This window comes from Zeus faber (genome assembly GCF_960531495.2).
Source record: "Zeus faber genome assembly, chromosome: 16".
NCBI lineage: Eukaryota > Metazoa > Chordata > Actinopteri > Zeiformes > Zeidae > Zeus > Zeus faber.
The window spans coordinates 12,803,996-12,827,078 of record NC_137202.1 but is presented as its reverse complement, the minus strand read 5'-3'; the positions used below and the strand labels follow the sequence as shown (position 1 = coordinate 12,827,078).

At 41.6% G+C, this 23,083-nt stretch overlaps 2 protein-coding genes across 4 annotated transcripts; both read right to left on the bottom strand.

The window, feature by feature from the left end:
- Positions 1-16,939, bottom strand: nvl (nuclear VCP like). 2 transcript variants are annotated; one of them, XM_080016532.1, is made up of 24 exons: positions 16,634-16,939; positions 16,098-16,168; positions 15,951-16,003; positions 15,742-15,832; positions 15,523-15,580; positions 15,334-15,426; positions 15,110-15,238; positions 14,379-14,520; positions 14,133-14,209; positions 13,259-13,393; positions 12,116-12,217; positions 10,396-10,513; positions 10,108-10,252; positions 9,536-9,881; positions 7,544-7,765; positions 5,570-5,674; positions 4,200-4,262; positions 2,918-3,037; positions 2,431-2,530; positions 1,767-1,873; positions 1,608-1,684; positions 1,355-1,437; positions 1,170-1,252; positions 1-107 (listed from the first exon to the last, which is right to left on the bottom strand). In XM_080016532.1, exons 1-24 carry the CDS (start codon positions 16,691-16,693, stop codon positions 60-62), a joined length of 2,628 nt encoding a protein of 875 aa, XP_079872658.1. In that variant the 5' UTR covers positions 16,694-16,939; the 3' UTR covers positions 1-59. The 2 variants fall into 2 exon arrangements, with proteins under 2 accessions (XP_079872658.1, XP_079872659.1); XM_080016533.1 differs by having other exon boundaries at positions 14,379-14,517.
- An 856-nt stretch (positions 16,940-17,795) lies between these two features.
- Positions 17,796-22,202, bottom strand: LOC307242713 (uncharacterized protein). 2 transcript variants are annotated; one of them, XM_080017266.1, is made up of 5 exons: positions 22,119-22,202; positions 20,017-20,128; positions 19,487-19,562; positions 18,849-19,063; positions 17,796-18,003 (listed from the first exon to the last, which is right to left on the bottom strand). In XM_080017266.1, the coding sequence occupies exons 2-5, from the start codon at positions 20,113-20,115 to the stop codon at positions 17,821-17,823; spliced, it is 573 nt and encodes a 190-aa protein (XP_079873392.1). In that variant the 5' UTR covers positions 20,116-20,128; positions 22,119-22,202; the 3' UTR covers positions 17,796-17,820. The 2 variants fall into 2 exon arrangements, with proteins under 2 accessions (XP_079873392.1, XP_079873391.1); XM_080017265.1 differs by lacking the exon at positions 22,119-22,202 and adding an exon at positions 20,534-20,634.
- Between the last annotated feature and the right edge of the window lie 881 nt (positions 22,203-23,083).

The window sequence follows — 23,083 nt, the reverse complement described above, 5'->3', positions numbered from 1 at the left end:
GGCTGTCCGGTATTTTAATATTACACGCTAGACACTTCTACGAGAATGTTGTACAGTGGTCACCTCGGAGCACGGCTCTCCTTCAGATGCTCATACGTTAGCTGGTCCTGCAGAAGCAACGGGAAAGAAATTATTGATTTTCATCTTGCATGATCGGACTGTTTTCTTAGTCACTAAACCGACACACGAGGGGGGGGATGATAATGATCAAAATGTAATTCCCCCTTTTATATCTGGAGACCCAGAGGTGCAGGTGCATGTACGGGGAATTACAAGGACGGTGTGTTTATTAAACTTGACGCGTAAAACTGGTTCGCCCAGCTATGGTGGAAGTCTACACTGTGGCACGATGACCTCAGTAAGAAGCAGAGCCTGGGGCTCCACACCACACCTCCTCTGTAAATGACAGCATGGCACCGCACAGTAATCAAATACCGTCGCAGAAGTATCCTGGTTATGTTGATTTAAAAATATGAAACTAAATGTCATGATTATTTTACAGCCATCCTCCAGGATAGCACAATGCAAGAGACGAATTAAAGGAATTTGAGAGATTCAACACCTTCGACTTGGTGCTGGCCTTAATATGTAAGTGACACGGCTCTTCACAGTGGAGGAAAACTTAACCCGTTGCCGCCAAAATAGAACGAATCAACATCAATGCATTTACTGAAGGCGTAAGACCAGAGGGGTAGAAATGGAATATTCCAATGGGAGAAGGTAAGACAAACACACAGGAACAGCCATGAGCGGGGGACTAATTAGTACGTCTCACGATCCAACTTCGAGACTGGTTAGATAACCGGCCGTGGGTTGATTTTTGAAACTTAGCCATTGTGACCGTGCTATTATCGGCAGATATACCAATGTCCATTACACCTGGAGCATTGCTTCGACCAAATCTCATAACATGAAGTCATTTCTCCATTTTTGGATAAAAATGTTCACGTCGTGGTTCAATAGAGATGGAACACTGTGACATGAGCTGCTATCAGAGCTCAGAATCAGACCTTGCTGATGAATTGTTTTATAAACGCGCATTAAGACGTTTTAATGTGCCTGCGACACAAGTTCAACGGGTGCTTATGCAAAGAATGTGAGGCAATTAGGGATGAATGACGGCTACATAAACATTAACTGAAAGTACAGATTAGAATACATAATGGCACCTTTTTTGACACGGAAGGCTGCACTTTCTTGAAGGCGTCTTCGAAGTTCTGTTTGCTCACGCGGATGTCAGCGACTGGGCCACCTGCAAATTTATAATTTGTGTGGACAAAAAAAAACCAGTTTGACATGAACGTGGCTGGACAAAATCAATGTGGTACGTCGTCGGTGACAAAGCGAGGATTACCAGGGCGGGAGCTCTGCGGCATCATGTGGACCCTCAGGGCGTTAACAGACGCTTCCCTCACCAGAGCTGACAGGTCCGCCCCGCTGAGAAATAACACAAATAAAATACAATGATCCAAAAGGTACCTTCCCATTAAAATGTCTGTGTGGCTAAGCACTTCCTCTAGATTTGTTTGAATCGCCGGCGCTGGGAAACAAGAGGAGTCAATGAAATACTCTTAAGACAACGCCTTTTCAAATGAGCGCCGACTTACGTGAAGCCGTCGCAGCGCCCGTCGCGTGCGATCTCCTCGAGGCTCACGCCGTCCTCCAGCTGCGGCCTGGTGCCTCCCTGAAACACAGCAGCCTTCAGTCCCTGCTCGCTCAACAGGCGGGGGGCAGCGCGGCGGCACGCTAGCAGCAGAGGCTCGTACCTTGGTGATGGTGAGCAGGATGGCGTGGCGGTCGTCCGGGGACGGCAGGCCTACGTACAGGGTTTTATCCAGGCGACCCGGTCGTAGCACCGCGGGGTCGATGATGTCTGGCGGACAGGGAGTGACAGAGCAGCAACATGTTCCTTAATAAAGTCTGATCACCCTGACGCGGAGGGTTGGTCTCTGGACCGTTTGATGTTGAACGTGGATCTCTCAAAAATGTTAGATTTCGGTGAGCGGCGCTTTAAGGATTCAGGTGAGGTGAATTCCTCATTCAAACGCCTTTGTTAGTATTACAGTTTTTAATACCGGTCAAAAACACACTTCTGAACCGTTTTCTAAATTTGGCCTATTTGCTCGGCTAACCATTGATAGCGCTCATTTGTGAAATGTAAATAGTGCAGGAAATTGTAATTACATTTTTTTTTCATTAAGTTTCCCTTCTGACAAAACAGGGAAATGCATGACATATTTACTATTAGTGTACAAACCTTCTTTGCGCTCACGCTGAGGGGATTAACGACTACATCAACATTTATCATTGAACGCTGCTACAATTTTGACACTAGACAGCACCGGTGCCGCCCTACAGGCTGCGCTGACAGAGGAATCAATAATGACCAATAGCAGGACATTGATTGTTTAGGGTCAGCGTTGAGCCTACCTGGCCGGTTGGTGGCTGCCATGATGAAGACTTGCTTCCGGGTCTCGAGGCCGTCCATCTCCGTGAGCAGCTGGTTGACAACACGCATGGTGGCTCCTGACTGAAGACACACACCCAGAGCCTGCTATTAACTCTACGTGATTTGAGAGAGAATCTCAAGAGATGTTTTTGTTGTTCTTTCCACATCAATTGGGGTGCAAGAGCCCACTACCAAGACCATTATTAATCCAGAAATAGCAAAAAAAACAAACAAAAAAAAAGACTAAAAATGACAATTTTTTTACGTATCATATTTCACAATACACACGTTAAAGTGAAAACCGTTTTTTAGGATCTTTTTACAAATTTGTTAAAACTCAAGATTAACAGTAGTCATCTATCAATCATGACGTGGTTTACCACATATAATTGAATGTAGATTTTTACTAGCCACATTAACTGGATCTCGAAGTTTTCCTCGAACCGTATTTCCCAGGGACTCACTGACCTCGTAACCAGAACGCCGGGGGCACAGAGCATCGATCTCGTCGAAGAAAATGACACATGGCGCCGAATTCTGACCACGCTGGAAAACCTGCCTCACGGCCCTCTCGCTCTCGCCGACGTACTGGTGGAAGACAAGCAGCCATTACTTATCAGCACAGCAGAACATGAGCAGGAAGTTGTGGTAAAGGCTGAAATTGGAAGTTAACTAGTGTTTTATGTATTCAATTTTTTTTTTTAAAGTGTGCATTGTCAAATTTCTCAGCCTGCAAAATATATAGTGTAGTATCACGACCCTGAAAAAAGCCATGTGCCCAAATGTGTCGGCTTTCAAAAAATTAAATGTAGCTGGAATCTTTAGCTGTTTCAAAAGAAAGTTGTAATTGTAGGGGAAATGCAATATTGCGATGTATTACGACTTGTGAAAACAATGTGGAGTGGTATTCAAACTTGGAAACTGAGGTACGCAAAGGAGGCGCGAGAAATTAAAGATGGAGATATATTTTAAGCAATAATTTGACATAACTAAAATGTAATTAAATAAATGTTTAAAGTTTCTAAATAAAATAGGCCAATAGTTTGTGTTTAAAAATATTACAATCTGTTCATATTTAAATGTATTTTCATTATTTGTTTATTATTAGCCTGTGAATAGGCAATAAAAGTCATAAATGAATGTGACCGCTCCACCTGGTTTATTATAAGCTACGTCAGACATACAGTAGTGACCCTGCCTCACCCCGCTTGCATCAGTCACTACCAGTTACTGTCCCGCTGTGTGGCGATGGAAACAGGAGCCTCCCGGAAATGACCCCACGCCGGTGTTGGTTTCGCGGTGGCCTGTGAGAGCGCCGCGCTTCCCCGTCCAAATGAGTCCCTTATGCTCAACCGGGGAGACTTAGTAAAGCTATTCTTCAGCTTCTACTGCGGGACAGGATTGTTGCTTTTGTGTTTCAAAGATTGACTTGTCAATGGATGACATTACAGAAAGTGTCATGTCCGCTCGGAAATACCTACTGTTCGTGCCAATTCTCAACAGTGTAGATATGTAGCTGAAGTTGAATAAATAAAATAACTACTTACAAAATTCTCTTTTTTTTTTTTTTTTTATAAATTGTATTTACAAAACTTAGGGAAATCAGAGACGTTTACACACAGCCAATGCAAAATGTGAATATCTATAATAATGTCTTTATAGACCCCAATATCCTTTGAGCCCGACGCTCAAAACAAAAAGCACATAAACATCCCAAAACACTGGAGCGCGCGGCGGCACCGTGACTCACCATGTTGAGCAGCTCCGGACCCTTGACGGAGATGAAGTTGAGTCCTGACTCATTGGCCACCGCCTGCCACGAGAAACACAACACAGCCAGGCTGTTACCCAGCAGCTCAGAGCGGATCCCGTCACCGCAGCGCAGAGACGGCCGCAACGGCCAAAACACTGGAGCTCCAGCAACCATGCACGGTCCCTGTGCTTTACGAGTTTAACAGGATAAAACATTATGCACTCACACCACTGTCCCTCAAATCGAAAACCAAGCACAGAATTTTGAGTCTCTCCGCTGATGACTATATTTTCTTTCGTATTATCGCCATAATTACTCAGCTACACGCCAGTATATGAAATGTGCAGTGTTGGTGCTTTACTCTGTATATGAAAACTGTGGAAATATACAATAAAACCTAAGGGTTAATTGTACAATACAATAGTGTAAATACAGCTTGACACACTAGACTGTGATGTAATGATAAAAATATATAACCAAAAAACAAAAAAAACAAATACAGCACCGGGTGTCATGACATTTCACTGCATATATGTATGAACGTATGTATATGTATGTGACAAATAATCTCTTGAACTTGAAAATAAATAAACTGGACAAATGTGTATGTATACAACTAATTAAAGCTAGCAGTGAACCAGAAAGCTGAACCTCAGATGAGAAAAATAAATAAAAATGGTGATGTCATTTAAACCCCATCACACAAACAGTGGTAGTTGTGTTATGTTGTGTAATGCTATGTCACACCTTTTACTGCTTCTGTCTTTACTGTGCCGACGATAACACGCATTAATGCTGTGCTCATGCTTGTAAACATTCTACATACTATGAGTGTGCCTGTGCACAAATTAGTTTTCAAACAAACGCTTTAAAGTAATAATTAATGATTGGCATGTGTTAATGTAGGCAGAGCTGCAACTAAAACTGTTGTTCCAGTTGAGCTGGAAGAGCTGGTGTCCCTCCAGCTGTGAGTGACTCTGCTTGTTGTCAAGTGTGGTATGACTGGGATGCACACATATGAGCGAGTTCTTTGGTCGTTCCTTGGTCGCACCGCATGGATTTGCGGCATGTTGGACATTTAATGCCAACTATGGCCCTGAAATAAATGTCAATTATCTTAGACAATTTTAAAAATCCTGCATTCTGTAGTTAGAAAAATATAAGCGTAAGTAAGATACAATATATTGGAATGTATTTTTCCATTAAAGTAGACCTACGCAAACCAACACAATGACATTGTTTTTGAAGCGTCGATTTAAAAATCCTTATTGAAGACTGACATGAAAGGCGATGAGGACAAGCTGTGTGTGTGTGTGTGTGTGTGTGTGATTAAAAAGCAGGCGGAGTGTAGTGTGTGAGGCCGGTACCTTGGCTAGAAGCGTCTTTCCGCAGCCTGGAGGCCCAGCCAGCAGCACCCCCGCCGGGGCGCTCAGTCCCAGCGCCTTGAACTGCTCTGGAGAACGCACCGGGGCCTTGATGATGACACACACACACACACACACACACACACACACACACACACACACACACACACACACACACACACACACACACACACACACACACACACACACACACACACACACACACACACACACACACACACACACACGTGACTGCTGAACCTTTCTCAACAGCAACACTGTGTCCAACACGGTTGAGCCTGAGGAGTCGTAACCTCTCAGATGAGGTCTCGGGGGAATCGATCACATGTAATCAGCACAACTGGGACGGAGGAATCAACACCTTATTATTGGATGTCTCCTCAAATAGGGCCCAGTGGACGCATCTTAAAAGGGATCTTCAGCCAAATGCTGCCACTGACGTATTGTACACAGCTTTACAAAGCATTGCATTCATTCTTACAGAGTGGTATGAGCTGGAGGAAGTTCCTTCAGACAATACAATCAGGCTTTTTATAATAAAATAAAAAATAAAAAATAAATAAAAAGAAACTACCTCAAAAACAGCCATATGTTTCTACGGACCAATAATTTAAGGGAAATAATAATTTACTGAGGAATGATCATGATCGTTCATGGTCTCAATTGATGACCCGAAATCTAGAATAATGTTTACTAATATTTATTAAATTTTGGGCTTTTTTATTAGGACTATTTGATTGCCTTATATTAATGTAAAGCACTTTGAGTTGCATGTTGTTTATGAAAGGTGCTATGTACAATCAAAGGCTTATATTAGGGGTCCAGCCCGTAAAATTCTCAGAATTTTGAAATTGAAATCTATTTCAGACAGAAGAACGGCAGAAGCTACGAACAGGGTCGATGTCTCATTTGAACTGGTTTGTCACAAACACCTCGTGGCTGAAGTCTCATCGAAATCGATCCGCATATGGAGCAGAAATGAATGAAAAACCAACCAGACAGACAGGGCCAGAAAACTCAGAAATTGTAACTGGTTTTAGTAGTAATGCTGATGTAAAGACGAGCGACAGCACAAACTGATGCTAGGTTCCATGGAAACCTGAAAACTTGTAATTGGTGTTGATACCAAGCGATGGTGTGTTTTACGGGAACTCCGATAACTGTAACACAACTTGAACACCGTGTATTGCTGCCTGCCGCGATGAATAACAAGGGGTCCAGCCCACATTATTCTCCTTGGTATTTTTCGGGCTAACCACTGGACCCACGGACACGGTTGAGGTCTCGTTATAACTGGGACGCCTCAAACATTTCTTGGTCCAAGTTTCATCCAAATCGATCCACATACGGAGCAGAAATGAGTGAAAACCCGACAAACGTCCATTCGCATCTTGTGCGGTGCGTAGGGTCCATCGCTCTGTAGTGTTGAAAGGTTCCAAACTAGGTGTGTATGTGTGTGTTTATGTACGGTCTTACCTGGTGGAAGTTGGCTGGGAGCTGTTAAATTTGTTATTTAATCTCTTTGGTCTTTTTGAAAATTAAGACATTTTATTCCGATCTAACCTTGTGTGTTCCTCATTACTTTGCAGGATCCGAGGAAGTCGGAAATTATAAATAATCACAGAAAAATGTCAACCCTTTTCGGGTGTCATTAATTCGTAATTAATCAGAAAAACCTGGACACAAAAAAATATAATCTACAGAAAGACGTCAATAAGTAACTTCCCCAAGTTCGTTCCGCCATCTTTGTTTACGTGCAGCCAATTTACGCCAATATTTTATGACAGGGTGCTTTATGTTACCTGCGCGTGCATGGCAGCAAGTGTAAACAAAAAAATAGTTTTAGATATCACAAAATGAATCACATTAAATCTCGCCTAGCTAAACATCTTAACTCCTGGTCCAAATGGGAACAGTAAATTGGGATGTTGTAGATTTGGGAGCTCCTGGCCGTACCAGTATGGCCATGGTGAGCTCCTCCCGGATGTCCTGTAGAGCTCCCACGCTGTCCCAGGTGACGTCCGGCACTGTGGCAAAGCCTTCCCGCTTGGCCGAGGGCTGGACGCTGGACAGGGACACCTGGAAGTCTGACATGAGGATGGACAGGCCGACCAGCTGCTCTTCTGAGAGGGACTCTGTGCTCTTGAGCAACTGCAGCAGGCGCCACAGCTCCCCAGGCTGGAGGTAAAATTAATTGGGGAAGAATGGCGATTTTCCTTTTGATCATTTAAAAAAATAAAATAAAAAAATGCACTGATACTTGCCATTAAGGTTTTGTTGAAGTATCTTTCAGCTTCTTAGCACGTTGAGACTACAGCACTACATAACATTAAACAGCAGAACTATTTCCTTCACATTAAAGAGAAATACCACCCTTTTAAAATATATCACAATCTTCCCCCAGACAGTGAATAACCTCCTTAGGAAAAAAGAGGGAAAAAAGCAACAAAAAAAACTGACATTCTAAATAGAAATAAAACCTGTCCTGCTCTTTAAATCAACCCATTCACAGTCATAAACCACCCAGTGTATTCATTTGTACAGATCTTTCGCCCAAGCTGGTGAACTAAATCTTAAAAGCTAGTTCTGTCGAGGGATTATCCTTCGTATGTCTTTTTCAAGATTCAAGATTCAAGATTTTTATTTGTCACATACATATACATACTTCCATACATATATGCAGTGAAATGTAATATTTTTATTTTATATTATTTATAATTATATTATATTTATATTATTTTATTTTAATATTATATTTTTAAGATACTATCACCTATCTTTTCTTGCCGCAGAACAGTTTTTCACATTCAATCTCTTCCCGTCAAGCAGAGCAGGAGGGAATAAAGATGCTGGGTAATGTTTTATTTGTGCTGCTTCTTCAGGTCTTACAGGGCACACCCTTTATCTCTAGATAAACATAAGGGTTCTGACCTTAAAGTAATTGTGTCACAGTCCATAAACTTCCTATCTGCTAGCTCTGCTGGGAAGGTTTGGAACACATACGGTAGCCTAGGCAGTATGTATATTGATTTCTATAGATTAGTCTACATATGGTATTAGGTTCCATCTTGCTAAATTGGAAGTCATTTGAGACAACAGTGGGTCATAATTAAGTTAATAAACCATATAGTTCCTTGGGAAAATATAATCAGAAATATTTCATTGATTTGGGCCCCAAATTAATAAATTGAGTTTAGCTGACATCCTGATATGAATTTCTACTACAGTAAAAACACAATTATCTAAATTCTAATCATCCGTTTAAAGTCATTTATGGGGATTGAGTTGTTGGGCGGGTAAATAAGACTTGGCTTCTCAAGCTATTGAGACTGTCATACTGACAAGTTATCTTACACCGATCAGCCATAAATGTGGTATCTGACACAAAGACATTGGCAGCAGATCCTTTAAATCCTGTAAGTTGCAAGGCGGGGCCCCCATGCCGATTCCTTGTTGTTCCAGCACATCCCACAGATCCTCAATCAGATCGGACCCTAACCCCGACCATCCACATGATGGAGAAGAAAACGTGATTCGTCAGACCAGGCCACCTTTTTCCATTGCTCCATGGTCCAGTTCTGACACTCACATGCCTATTGTACACATGGCAGTGGACAGGGGTCAGCATGGACACTCTGACCATTCTGCAGCTACACAGCCCCATACACAGCAAGCTGTGATGCACTGTGTGTTCTGACACCTTTCTATCATAGTAGCGTTGACTTTTTCAGCAATTTGTGCAACATTAGCTCTTCTGAGGGATCAGACCAGACAGGCGATACTTTTAATGTTGCGGCTGATCGGCGTACACCCATACTTTGACCTTCTTACATCCATAACTGATTAAGACCCCAGTTGCCATAGATTTAGAAGACCATTGGGTATAGCATTGAATTGGTTGATTGTTTTCAAATGTATAATTCCAAACCAAATAAGTGGAAAACGTACCTGTGAGGGTTCCTGAGTAAGATGGTTGTGCTGCTCTGACGGTCCTTGGCATTTATGATGTGTCGTCTCCTGGCTCTCCACATCTACAGAGGGTTGCTCATCCATCATCTCCTCCCCCCTGACAGCAGCAACTTGCTGGGAAAGCGGTGACGCTGGCGGAGGAGCCGCCGTCTGGCTCTCTTCCTGGACCAGCAGTTCCAGCAGAACCCTGTTCACGGCGCTCATGGCGGCCTCGCGGCACAGTGCCATGAGGTCAGCGCCCACGTAGCCCGGGGTCAGCCTCGCCAACTGCTGGTAGTCAAAGTCCTCGGGCAGTTTTAGCTTACGACACAGAGTTTTCAGGATTCTGGGAGAGAGAAATGGCTTGTGTTTTACACTTGGTGTTGATGATAAAATATGGTATTTTATATCTAATGAGGTTATTCCGATGCATCAGTGATAAAAAGGCTCTGGGGGGACATTTTCTGTCTCCCTCAGAGGATGTGGACCCGCAGTGTGTCTCATTTAAATAGAAAATAAATCTAATTTCACCACGACCACACCATTAACCTGATGGAGCTTCTCCAACACACCTGAGGCGAGCGGCTTCGTCGGGAATGCCCAGGCAGATCTCACGGTCGAAGCGACCGGCTCGGCGGAGCGCTGGGTCCAGGGAGTCCGGGCGGTTTGTGGCACCGATGACCAAAACCTGCGCTGTCAGTTCCAGAGAGTTGAGGTCTGGGGAAGAGCCAACAGCCAAAATGTACCACATGAATGTATTTTTCCCCACTGTAATTATTATTTATTACTTTCAATTTGACGCTTGTGTGAAACTTAAATGCTATGTGTGACAATGAGATGTTTACAAATGTAAGATCTACCGTCCATGCAGGTGAGTAGCTGTGCCACAATCCTCCTCTCCATGTCTTTAGAGGCCACCTCTCTCTTAGGGGTGATGGCATCAATTTCATCTATGAACAGGATGCACGGGGCGCTTGTCTGCCAAAGGTGACAATGGAGAAATAGAACAAAGATAAACAGATATATGATGGCTCCATCAGGTTACTGCAGATGCTTTCGTCCAGACTTACAATAAGTAAAATCAATCATCAGCAGGTGAGCAGTCACATATAATAATAATAATCACAAATATAGCTGCAGGCAGCGAAGCAGAGGGTCAAGTTTAGGACGTGTTAGTCACGAAATTACAGTCATCAGTTCCTGCTGTCTCTCATCTCAACCTGGCACAGATCTTGCACAGAGCAACCACCCAGTCCTCTCTACTCTGAGAACTGTCCAAGTAGAGAGAACTGCTTTTATTTCGGGAGTTCGTGCTTTACATTCCCTTGTGTGCCGTGTCGGACAATGATGAGGCAGTGACACCTTTCTGTGACCAATTACAGTTTTCAGAGTTCTCGTGAAACTCAGCATTACTTCCTAGCAACAGTTACAATTTTGCTGAGTTCCCATGGAACGCAGCATCAGCTCGGCATTTTTTCTTAAAACCTTCAAAAATGCATCATCACTGATAGATAGGAACTTATGTTAGGGCGTACTACGTCCAAGCCGGAGCACAGTCGACGTGCACCTGCACATCTTTGAAAAAAGCCATTGGTACATCATCCACAAGCTAAGTCCCGGCGAAAATCTGACAGGCGGGATAGTGCTGCGTGATAGTCCTGCGGGACTGCGCCTCTCTCTCTCTCTCTCTCTCTCTCTCTCTCTCTCTCTCTCTCTCTCTCTCTCTCTCTCTCTCTCTCTCTCTCTCTCTCTCTCTCTCTCTCTCTCTCTCTCTCTCTCTCTCTCTCTCTCTCTCTCTCTCTCTCTCTCTCTCTCTCTCTCTCTCTCTCTCTCTCTCTCTCTCTCTCTCTCTGAAATACAGGAATAAACTGAATGTTGAGCCAGATCTTAGACTGAGATTGTCGTCCCTTAAGTCAGACATCAAGCATTTGGTGTCGGCCATGCAACATCAGCCTTCTCATGAGGTGAGTTCATATTAATGTGCTCCCGTTAGTTTTTTTTTTCAGTGCTGGCGTGATTCGTGAGTTTTTACCCATCTCTTTTTTTTGTTTTACCACTACTGCACTGCATGTATGACAATGCATATCATTTTTAGAATATACGTCCTCTAAGAACACACTGGTTGGCTCCCGTATTACTTCTGGTCGGATGTGGGCTGTGAACACTTGAGATTTTCAAGTGGGCCGCGAGTCCGAAAAGGTTGGGAACTGCTGTTCTAGACCACCGCGCACCTCGCCGCACACGAAAGCCCACCAGAGCCAAACCCTGCACATATATAACAAATTGGATGATGTCAAAAAGCTCGCCGCTCCACCACCCCTGCTTGCCCCGCTCCGCCAACCCAGGTCCCTTTGTTCGGCTACTTCCGCTCCGACTCCTTCAGAATGTCTTTTGTTTGTTTTTTTCTCCACAAATTCCTGTTTCAAATATCGAGCTGGCTGGACCCATAATAATTAGATCTGACTGCAATCATTTTGTAGGATCATTAGATTCCATAATCATATATCTCCATCAAAATGGCATGTGAATTTTAAACAAATGTTAGAACAATGAATGGAATGTGAATTAGGGTTCACTCACCACAGCAGTTTCAAACAGCTCCCTGAGCTTCTGCTCAGACTCCCCGGAGACGCCGGACACTATCTCTGGGGCAGACACCTTGAGCATGGGCAGTTCCAGCTCCTGGAAATCCACAGTGACACCATTAGACTACTTGAATACACTTTATGGGCTGAGTGGCTTGGGTGGATAGACTTCTTTGCAACTGTCAAAGTGACACTAACTCCTGGGTCACACCGGAAATGACATTGACAGCAACACGTCAACGTGAAAGAGGCATTCATCGATGATTCATCAATTTGTTCCGGGTCTGTCTTCATTCCGTCTATGATGTGCGCCGCGTAAGAAGCATTCTCAAGACTTTAAACTTAAAATTGTGAAATTTCCCAACTTTCAATGGGTAAGTGAAGATCTGCGTTTGTTTCCAACCTTTTATTTTATTCACATTTATTTGAGTCTGTTTATTGATGTAGCTGAGTTGTTGAATGTTGAACATAGATGAATTAGTTTGAGAGCTTAGCGTTTATTTTTCATATTTCACACAGCAGCTTCCGGCTTGAATACAACACATTTTATCGCTGCAATGAGTTGAGTGATATCCTAGAAATACATTGCGACTATTGACAGGAGGAAGGCGGTACTGCTTTTTTTTCCACGGGTCCGAAGAAGAAGGCACTGGGATGTCTGTTACAACCGCACATCAGCGATTTAATATATATACATATATATATTATATATATATATGGCTAATGCATATCAGGCTCAGAAATTAAATATTTTTATCAAATACATCTTTGAACGGACTTCTATGGGAATCTACGCTCTAGTTTATGCTTGACCGGGAAAAATAGAGCTAAGGCGTAAACAAAACACGAGGGGGTTGAAGAGTCCCGTGGTATGCCGCTTTCGCGACAATTACGCTTCTGCTTGGTGTGACCTTCCACATTGATTAACATGGCAGCGTATCTGAAGCATCTAGTGTGGCCAAGGGGTAATGATTGAAGTCTGCCAATAAATGTTTACAGATTGCATTGTAGGTCAGTCTATTAACCCATTGCACTATAAAAACAACAGCAATCTGAAAACAATTCCGAAAGAGGCTTTTCATTTACTGGGAGAGAGAATTCTAAAGTATATTCCTATGGTCTTAATCTCTGCACTCACCCCAGCCACGGCCTGTGCCAGCAGGGTCTTGCCACATCCAGGGGGTCCGTGGAGGAGGAAGCCCCTGGGAGGGACTACGCCAAGCTGCTGGTAAACCTCGGGGTGGCGCATATGGATCAGCAACTTGCAAACCTCCTGCAGAGAAAAATTAAGATAACACTTCAATAAACCCAGAGGGGGAATCTTGGGGGGACGGGGGGGGACACTCGCTTTGCATCCTGTGCCACACTACTGCCTCAGTAAGCAGGAGAAACAGATTAGAATGGAGACAGAGGCACTCTTCTTCTTGTGGGAAATTTTTTTTTAAGCCTGAACAATTAAAATACTTAAAACATTTATGTTTAAAAAAAAAACGACAAAAAAACAACATGTTTCGGGGACAAAGTGCACGTGTCCGAGTCCAACGGTGTGGGGACAGAAGGGTGGCTGCTATTTGCTGTAACATCCAGCGGGAAGATTTTAATGTTTGCAGTAGAGTGTAAAGGCGGAGACGTTCTGCCTAAACTATGCTGGTATTTGCTTTGCGGTGGTGCACTGTTTGCAGTACCCCACCAGAATACTAGATAGCAGTGTTTGTTTGGTTGCACTCTGTCCCGATGTTTAACATGGGGAGAGCCAGGAGAGAAAATAATAGAAGGCAGGTCCCCCCCCCCCCCCCCACTTTCTCTTCTCCTGTGTTTTCTTTAGGGTTGTTTGTCCTTGGGAAAAAGAAATCTCAGACTTTCACGCATAATCCAACATTGTTTTTATATAATCGTCTTGAAGAAAGAAAAAAAAATTCTTAGTGATGTCTTAATGAAAATGCAATTCATTAATATAGCAAAAATGTTGCACTAACCTCTAAATGTAGACTAGAATGGAGGGAAGCATTTACCGTCAAGGTTTCCTCGTTGCCTCCCACGTCCTCAAACTTGACCGTGGAGTATTGCAGGTCAGGTAACTTGGATTTGGCTGAAAAATGTATCAATACAGACAATGGAAATGGCCGACTTTATGACAGTGACATAATGTAAGAAGCTTCCACTTGACAACATCAGCACAAACCATATTGTGTGTCGTGCCATGATTTGTGATATTGTTCTGGTAGAGTACAAGGAGTCAAAGCGAGGCACAGACATACCTTTCTTTTCTAGGATGCCGGACTCAATCTCTCCATCAGTCGTTTTGCTCTCTCTCACTTTCTGCTTCTTTGACCCCTTAAGACGTCGTTTCTTTGGAGTTTTCTCGGGCTCGAGCATCGAAACATCGGTGCCCTTTGACTGCTGGGAAAAAAAAAAGAACAGTGTGTATTAAGTTAGATATATATGTGGAGAATTTATACAAAAATAAAAGATAAGGGACATTCCACCACAAAGTGGCAATGAACTCCTTCAACAGATGAAGTCATGACTGATTAAGTCTCCCTAGGTGGCCCGCCAAAGCAATGTGCAAAGATCTAGCCTCAGTAGCGGACGTGGTGGAGACATACATAAAATTCTGTGCACAGTAGTTTAGAGCTTACTGTATGAACAGAGCTGGTTGTGTACTTATTTTAATCATCTGTAGATAAGACATTTCTCGACTAAGACCATATTAATGCCCGAGTGGAATTCAGGGGAGAGTCTAAAGTTATTAGAATATTCTAATAATACTCTAATAGAAGAGAGACTCAGTTTGAAATGTCATTCTTTCATCATAACACAAAACGTAATCATTCAGAGGGGAAGAAAAACAAAACTAATATTCATTACATTTTTGCACTATGATCTGCCAAGCGATTAGTGCAAAAACAACATAAATTAAGTTGATTCATTATTTGCATAAGGCTTTAAGAAAACAAAAGAGTCAAGAGCAACAGGCAGAGCGACATACGTGTGTTGAATTTCCAGACTCTTCACACAAGTCGATTAAGATGTTGGCTTGCTTAGGGCCTGGGCCTTTGTCAATGAACCAACCTCCCGTGGAAACCTGTGTGCTGGTGCTGGGGGCGCTGGACTGAGGCTGGATGGAAGCAAGCAGGTAAGTAAAGCTTTATTTAAATAGCACACTTTACAAAACAGTTAGTAAAAACTATATAAAAGGAGGTGGCTGCTGACCTTGCTTGACTCCCTCCTGGGAGAGGAGGCGCTGCTGTCGGGGTTCCCCTTTCGGTACAGCGACACCAGGGAGCTGTTCATGTGGTTGTTGGACTGTAGGAGAAAAGAGGAGCACGGGTAAAAAACGTTCCATTTTAACCGTGACCTAAAACAAGATCGCAGCAAGCCGTCCCAGAGATCGACACCCACCGGATTCTCCAGAATGTCTTTGTCGCTGTCCGAGGAGTCTGAAATGCTGCTGTCTTCACTGCGTCGCACACAGATATTTTGCATGGAATTGAAAAGATATGGTTGCACAAGAAGAAGAGAACAATGCATGAATGACATTAACCATAGTTGCAAAGACAATTTTTTCCTAGATCTAAGCCACGGCAACTTCCAAAGCAGCAAAAAGTTGTTATCCTTTACCCTGTGTCGTTGTTGCTATGCTTGGCTCGCTTTGCCAAATGCTTGCTCTCCAGTTCATCAAGGCCAGACTCATTCAAAATTGATGCATATACTGAAAAGAGAGCAAAAGGAAATCACAAAACGTTAAAAAAAAAAATATAAAATAAATTGACTTACTAATTGACAGGATTAGATGTTAAGATACATAATCATTTTTCTTCTAAAATCACCTTTTTCAACCTGAATCCTGAAAGCAGTCTTGTTTCGCCTGCCGTACTCCATTCTGAAGATTTAACAGAATGAGTTATCGCTGTTCAATATTTACACCTAACCTGCAACATAAATGCTGAAGAATTTGAAAGGACCATCAAACTGACCTGTACATTCTTTGAAGCTCTAGTGCCATAGCTGCAATGTCGACGTAGGCACTGTTGTTAGAGCTGAGATGCTGAAAATCAATTTCACAAACAGGGTCAAGGCCACCGCAGGCCATTTCATAGGGCTGTAAATACAGCCCATTAGTCTACAGTTAGTAAGCATATTGGTATAGTGGAAATGGATATTTATCAGTTTTTTCCACCAAGACAATTAACACTGGTGCCACAGCAAGGAAGTCATCATTTTGACCAAAGACTGAACGTTTAAGTTAAAGGTTAAGACCTCGTTAATTCAAATTTAAGACTATTGAATGACTTTTAAGGCCTTATATTTGTCAAACTGAATTGGAGACCCTTTGAGGACCTGCAGAACACCCTGCAAACATCAGCCCAGGTGCAGAACGTGCATTTCAACATGACACCGCCCTCCAGCAGCATACCCACCCAAACAACTGAACCTCTATCCAAATAAAGTCGCCGGGGGCGTAAGTTTTAAAACTTGCGCACAAGCCTTGTTTGCCTTAATTGGACGTTACCTGCTCAACCCTCAGCTTGAGCCGCCCGTCCAGCCCTGCTCCCACGCCTCTGTTCTTCATGGCTCCTTCTTGTCACCCGTCGCAGACGAATCTGAAAAGGACGTGGAAAAGCTACCGCGAACCTGTGCACCATGACTGCGACATGACGCCGCTGTGACATGTGGAATACAGCCGTGTACACAACGCCGGTAAATACGATTTTAGTTCCTCACAACGTTTCAATAATATTGTGTCGTTGACGATATGACGTCCCCGCTAAACGGGAGAGCGCACGCTCACGGCGTTCGACCACGAACTAGACCCAGATCCGCGTGTTTCCGCCATAAGCGACTTAAACGAACACTTCCAGGTCACGGTTTTCAAAATAAAAGCCACCGCCTAATAATATGTACTGGGGTTTTGTTTTTTTTCGACGTTTTCAAGCACAATGCGCAGTTTAATTTAAATGGATACATTTAGCCGTCCAATAAGAATAATAATACAAATATTATTACTACTACTACTACTAATAATAATAATAATGATAATAATAATAATAATAATAATAATACATTTGTCCGTTTTTTTCACTATGTAAAAGTAAAAAAAAAAAAAACATGGACCAACTATTGACTTTATTGCTTTAGATATTTTGTTCACGAGAGTCGTATGGTCGCTCGAATTACATCTTTAAACATAATGAACATATGAGAAAAAATAAAAAATGGCACATTCCTTCGATTCTTCACACCAACCAGAAAAGTGAAGAAAGCCGTGTGTCTCATACATTTTACTGCGACAATTTTATTTCTCACTTCTGTTTTATTGGAAGTCCAAGATAATCGAATGGTTAATATTTTACAAAATGAGAGGTCCGTCAACACTTTTTTATTTATTTAATTAAAATATAACTATAATGTGCATCGTACAACAAAAAATTGATCCTCGTCTTAGCGCTGTACAACAGATCCAGATTCTTGACACAGACACTGTCAAGCATCGAAATATATTAGGATAGAATAAGAAAATAATTTAAAAAATGAGAAGGCAAACATGCTCAAATTTAGAAAACAAACAAATTGAAAAAGCGAATAGCATACTTCTACCTTCTTGCAACATGAGCATACCGATGCCAAAAAAACAAAACAAAAAAAAACGTATCTACAACAACCACATTGGCAGGGGGTGATTTGAACTGGAGAAGACCATTAGTTGTAATTATATTCACTCGACGAGTTCGACATGGCTCCAGCAAACTGCCAGTGAATGCCGGGATCCTGAGAGTTCACAAAGTCCTGTCCCTTGGCAGTGCCGGTGGTGTACAGAGAGCCACTGCTGTGGTTGTAGACCATCACCAGCACCTCGCAGTTACACGCCTGGAGCTTCTGAATCTGCAACACACAAAACCCTTTTCAGAGCCTCAATGTCACAACAGCCAGCTCATACTCCGAACAAGGCCCGACTGACGGGAAGCCGCCCCTACATTATCATGGCTGTTAAATGTTGAAATATTACGGTAGGCATATGTCCTACATGGATGATATTGCAGGATATATACAAAATACACAGGGCAGAGTTTCAGTGTGATTGGGGCAATTAGATGAAATGAATCATTGGACTAAGTTCTGAGTAATAAACATAGGAGCAAAAAGAGAGATTGTCAAGTTGTCGACTCTGACCGTCTTCAATGCAGTTGTAATAAAAGTCGTATGAAAGAACGTCATCGCCAAGTACAGTTCTTTTCCCTGGAAGATTTCAATTTTTAATCAAAAACAAAACATGACAATAAAAATCTGCATTGTAGTTGGCATCTTGTTCTCATAAGTAAACACTGACCTATTTGATGCATATTTTACGTTACGATCATGAAGTAAGGTTCCGACAGGTGTTCAGTGACGATATCCCAAATCTTCTCAATGACCGCTTTTTAGATATTTCCATGCCCCAGAATCAGCAAGAGTCAAGCAAATAAGATCAATTAAATTACATTTCTATGGGACTATCCCAGTAATTACTAAAATCATCTTGTCCATCGGGCTTGTCTGGAGGCCTGGAAAATTAACTTTTTTCTCTTTGTTATTCAAAACACATGGTCATTATCTTTGGAAGTACCGTTCAATTAAATATCCATTGCTTCTACAGGATTTCCAGGAAAGGTTTCAGGATATAGTGAGCTGCACACACACACACACACACACATACACATATACACACACACACACATACACAAACACACCTTGTCCTCGACGCTCTGGATGAGCTGAGCTGCTGTCTCTTGCTGTCGTTCTTGGCTCTGGGAAGCAGGATTCAGTATCGTCCTGGTCGCCTCCTCCTCCTCCTCTTCACAGGCTGCATCTGGGCCTGGTCTGCTCTCCTCCTGTCCCGCCCCGACTGCTTCAGCCTCGTCGGAAACCTCTTGACTAAATTTATCTCGGTCAACAGGCGTCAAATCTGTGATGAAAACGTTGAATATTTGAACAAGAACGACCTTATCATGTAGCTCCTGGTGACACCTTTACTGTGACAGGAGATCAAACGCATACAGCTCCTGAGAGACAATGACTACTTTATAACATGCTTTTATGCATTAAATGTCATATGTATATAATGCATAAATATATGTGTTTGTGCCTATGTGCATACGTTCATATTATTCTGATGCATGTGCTATGTAAATTCACAGCAAGATAGATTGTGAAAGACAGTTGTGACCTTAAGAAAAACGACATTATACAGTACGACGTATTAATATTGAAACTAGAATAGAGATATCAGCTGAGATATTCGAATGCTTCTTTTCATTTCAATTAATTTTTCTCAAGAAAGAAGCAAACGAGTCAAAATGAAGAACTACAGGTAAGATCAGTGCAGTACCTTTAACAGAACCGCTTGCCTTTTTCAGAGCGCCGCTCAATCGCTTCTTCTTTCTGTTCCTGTGGTAAATCCAGCCCTTCACCGGCAACACACACAAAGGGCAACGATAAGAACTTTTCTACTTATTTAATGAAATGTGAAAATGTGAAAATATACTCCATTGCCGCTGCATTACAGTATATCATAATTGGGACAGCTCTAGGTCTGATATCTTCAGAGTGAGCAGAATAACACATGCAAGCATAGTTAAAGTTAGTAGTAGTGTTTAAGTTAGTACTGTTATTTCAGTTGAAGAGTGAAAAAGTGGATATGATTGGGGAAACAAGACAATAAAACACAATTACAATTTCACTGAAAGGGACTTTTCTTTGTAACATACCTGGACAACGTAGTGGGTTTTTTTTTTCCCAACGTTTTTTCTCTCATTTCTTTGTGAAGGAATGTGGACATTAACCTCTGCTTAAAAAAAAAGCAATGTCCACATTTAACAGTGCTTATATTTATAACACACTGTATCCAATATACTGTACCTTTATTCTCTCATCCACAAGGCCCGTGGCTGCTGATATCTGCTGGACTTTCTGTTTGTTTTCCTCAGAGCTGTAGTTCTGCATTCCCTCAGCCCACATTGATTCAAGAAGTCTGTGCGGCACAGAATAGAAAGTGTCAATTATTTTAAATGCAATTTTTCCTACTTTCTGCATTTCCATGAGTGACTTGGGTTGGACAAGAGACAAAGCAAATGGTTACCGCATTCTCACTGCCGTAAAAAAAACAAAAAACAAAATCCAAGAGCATTTCTCACAATCAACGTTAACAGTCTACAATATTCCGCTGTTGTATTCCGACACACCCTCCCCTGACGGCGATGTGCTTTTATTTTGAAAGCAGCGAGGCGGAAGTTTACGTTTTGCTTGTTCGGGCTGACATAACTGCGTCGATTCAAACAAGCGAAGCGAGCTTTCATTTCGAGACACACGAGAAACAATTCGACAGCCATCCCATTGGTAAACGTAAAATGAAACAGGCAGCCATATTATGACTTACTGCAACGTCTCTTTGCTGAGATTAGATCTCGGCATTGTTTTTGCCTTTACCGCAGCACGCGTTTCGCACCGTTTTCCGATAAGCCCCGCCTCCTGCTTCGTTAGGCCCGTGACGTCATAATCGCAGCCAATCTCACTTCCGGGCGCAAACCAAACCCCTGCCCTCAGGCTTTATATCGTCATACTATGGAAACTTTAAAGTGGTAATCCTTAAAATGATCGTTTGGGAAAAAAAAAAAAAAAAGATCCCACGTTTGACAATTATCCATATTTATTTAGCTGGTACTTTATAAGAATCAGCCATTCAATGTTTTAGTGTTATACATGTGCTCCTCCTTGAGCTATTTTCAAGGATAATTTCAATTTATTAAACCATATCTGCATTAAAAATGGTTATGGAAGTGTACCAAAGAAAAAGGTTTTGCTGTCATGACCACAGTACTTTTTAGACAGGTTATGGCGCGACAGAATTGGAGCCTTTCTTATGATGTAATAATCTGACTTCTGACACCCAATTAATGGTAGATCAACGACTTCAAGAAATAAATAAGAAAAGCGTTTTCTAAATGAGGAGGCAAACATGCTCAAAATGAGAAAACAATTTGAAATACACATATTGGTTTCACTTTATTAACTTATTAAGAGCATTATAGTATACATCTACATTCAAGAAAAATGACTGAATCTAACAATGACTAAATATATCTACATCCGACACAAACCAACAATGATTGTAATTTACAATATATATAGTATACACCCTTGACACGACACAACAAACACCTTTGACAATTCCTAATTTAAGCTGAAACTTAAATAAGGTGTATTTTTTTTTAGGAATTAAAGCCAGACAAGGAAACACTTTATTTTGGCAACTTTTTTACCTTTATTGGATAACGGCGATGTGCTCTTCATGAACGCACCTGAGCTGTGGATACTATACACTTCAACGTGCTTTATGTCTTATTACTGGCTGTGGCAATCCTGTCCACCACTGGACTCTGTGCTGCTACTAACTGGCCATCTCTGTATGTCCGCAGACTTTGGCATTGGTTGGCTTTTATATTTAAATATCTCCTTGGGCTAGTTCCTCCTTATCTGTGTACAGACATGTGTAAAAAACTAAAATCAATATGGCCTGCACTCTCGCAATATTCTACAATGTTCTAACTCTGGGGATTAACATTCTACAAATGTTGGTCCCCAGAGTTAGAACAGAATTAGGCAAAAAAAAAAAAAAAAGCTTTTAAATACGCTGCCCCTTCCTGCAATAATGAAAGTGTGTGAACTGATTACTATGGGGCCATTTACATACATTTTAAAGGATTGTGAAATAGTGCTCTTGGTCAATGTGATTGCGCTTAAATTTTCACTGAAATTGGTTAAGAAAATGGCTGTTTATGCATCATAACTGTTTTTTTTGCATTGTTATTGACTGGATATTGTGTTCACTCCTTTGTAGTTTGTGATCGTTGTATATGTCTGTTTGTATTATCTGTATTGTTGTAACTAATTGTTTATGCTGCTCTTGGCCAGGTCACTCTTGAAAGAGATTTTAAAGGAAATATATATATATATATACATACATACGCTTCACCAGCAAAAAAAAAAGCCAGGATTCTAAAAACTTTTCTGTGAACGGTTTCTGGATTCTGTCAATTCCCGTCCCTTTGCCGTCCCAGGTGTGCACAGTTCCAAGCCTGGAGTGTCGGAATCTGCAACAAAGAAACAAAAAGTTGGGAAAGTATGGAGTAGTTTAGGGAAAAGTATTATTTAGGGACCGGTGTCCAAGTCAAGGTTGGAATCGATACCTGAATTAAAATAAGCTTTGAGTGTTTTTTATGCGATTAGAAAGAAATTAGTATAAAATGTATGTGTTAATTATCCAATATGTTCAGTTCTCACTCCAGTATGATTTAATCAATTACTCTAAAAAGTACTCAAATAAAGAATTACAATGAAAGAAATTGTTTAATTTTCCATAATTTCTCCAGACCTGTATATATAATACCGGACAAGTAGAGTAATTGTACGCCTATATATATGAGATTTATATCTGAAAAAAGAGATGCTATAAAAATATATTATATCTATAAGGAGATATGTTCCAAGGTTTTATCCAAGTGCCTTAACTATAATGCTGCATTTCAAGTCTTACTCATGACAAAATAAAATACTCAAATTAATAACAGAGTAATTTCAAGAGAAATTTCAGTAGCTTTAACAGAATTGCTCGTTGTTTTCAAATCACACCTTTCTGTTCGGGCAGTAAATCCATCCCATCACATGGAATACACACAAGGGGCAAAAATGAAAAGTTATTTGTTTTTGTGTAAAAATGTGGTATACTTTCCCTTGCTTCTGTATATGGTTAAAACTCCACTCTTATTTGACCAACGATAACAGATCAGATTACAAAAAGTATAACTGTTCCAAACCTGATGTATTTGTCGTAAACGGAACAACACATGGAATCAAAGCGGTAGAAGTCGGTAACGGTGTTTTATTTCCAGGCTGCATCTGGATGGATGATTTTGGAAGCGGGGTGCTG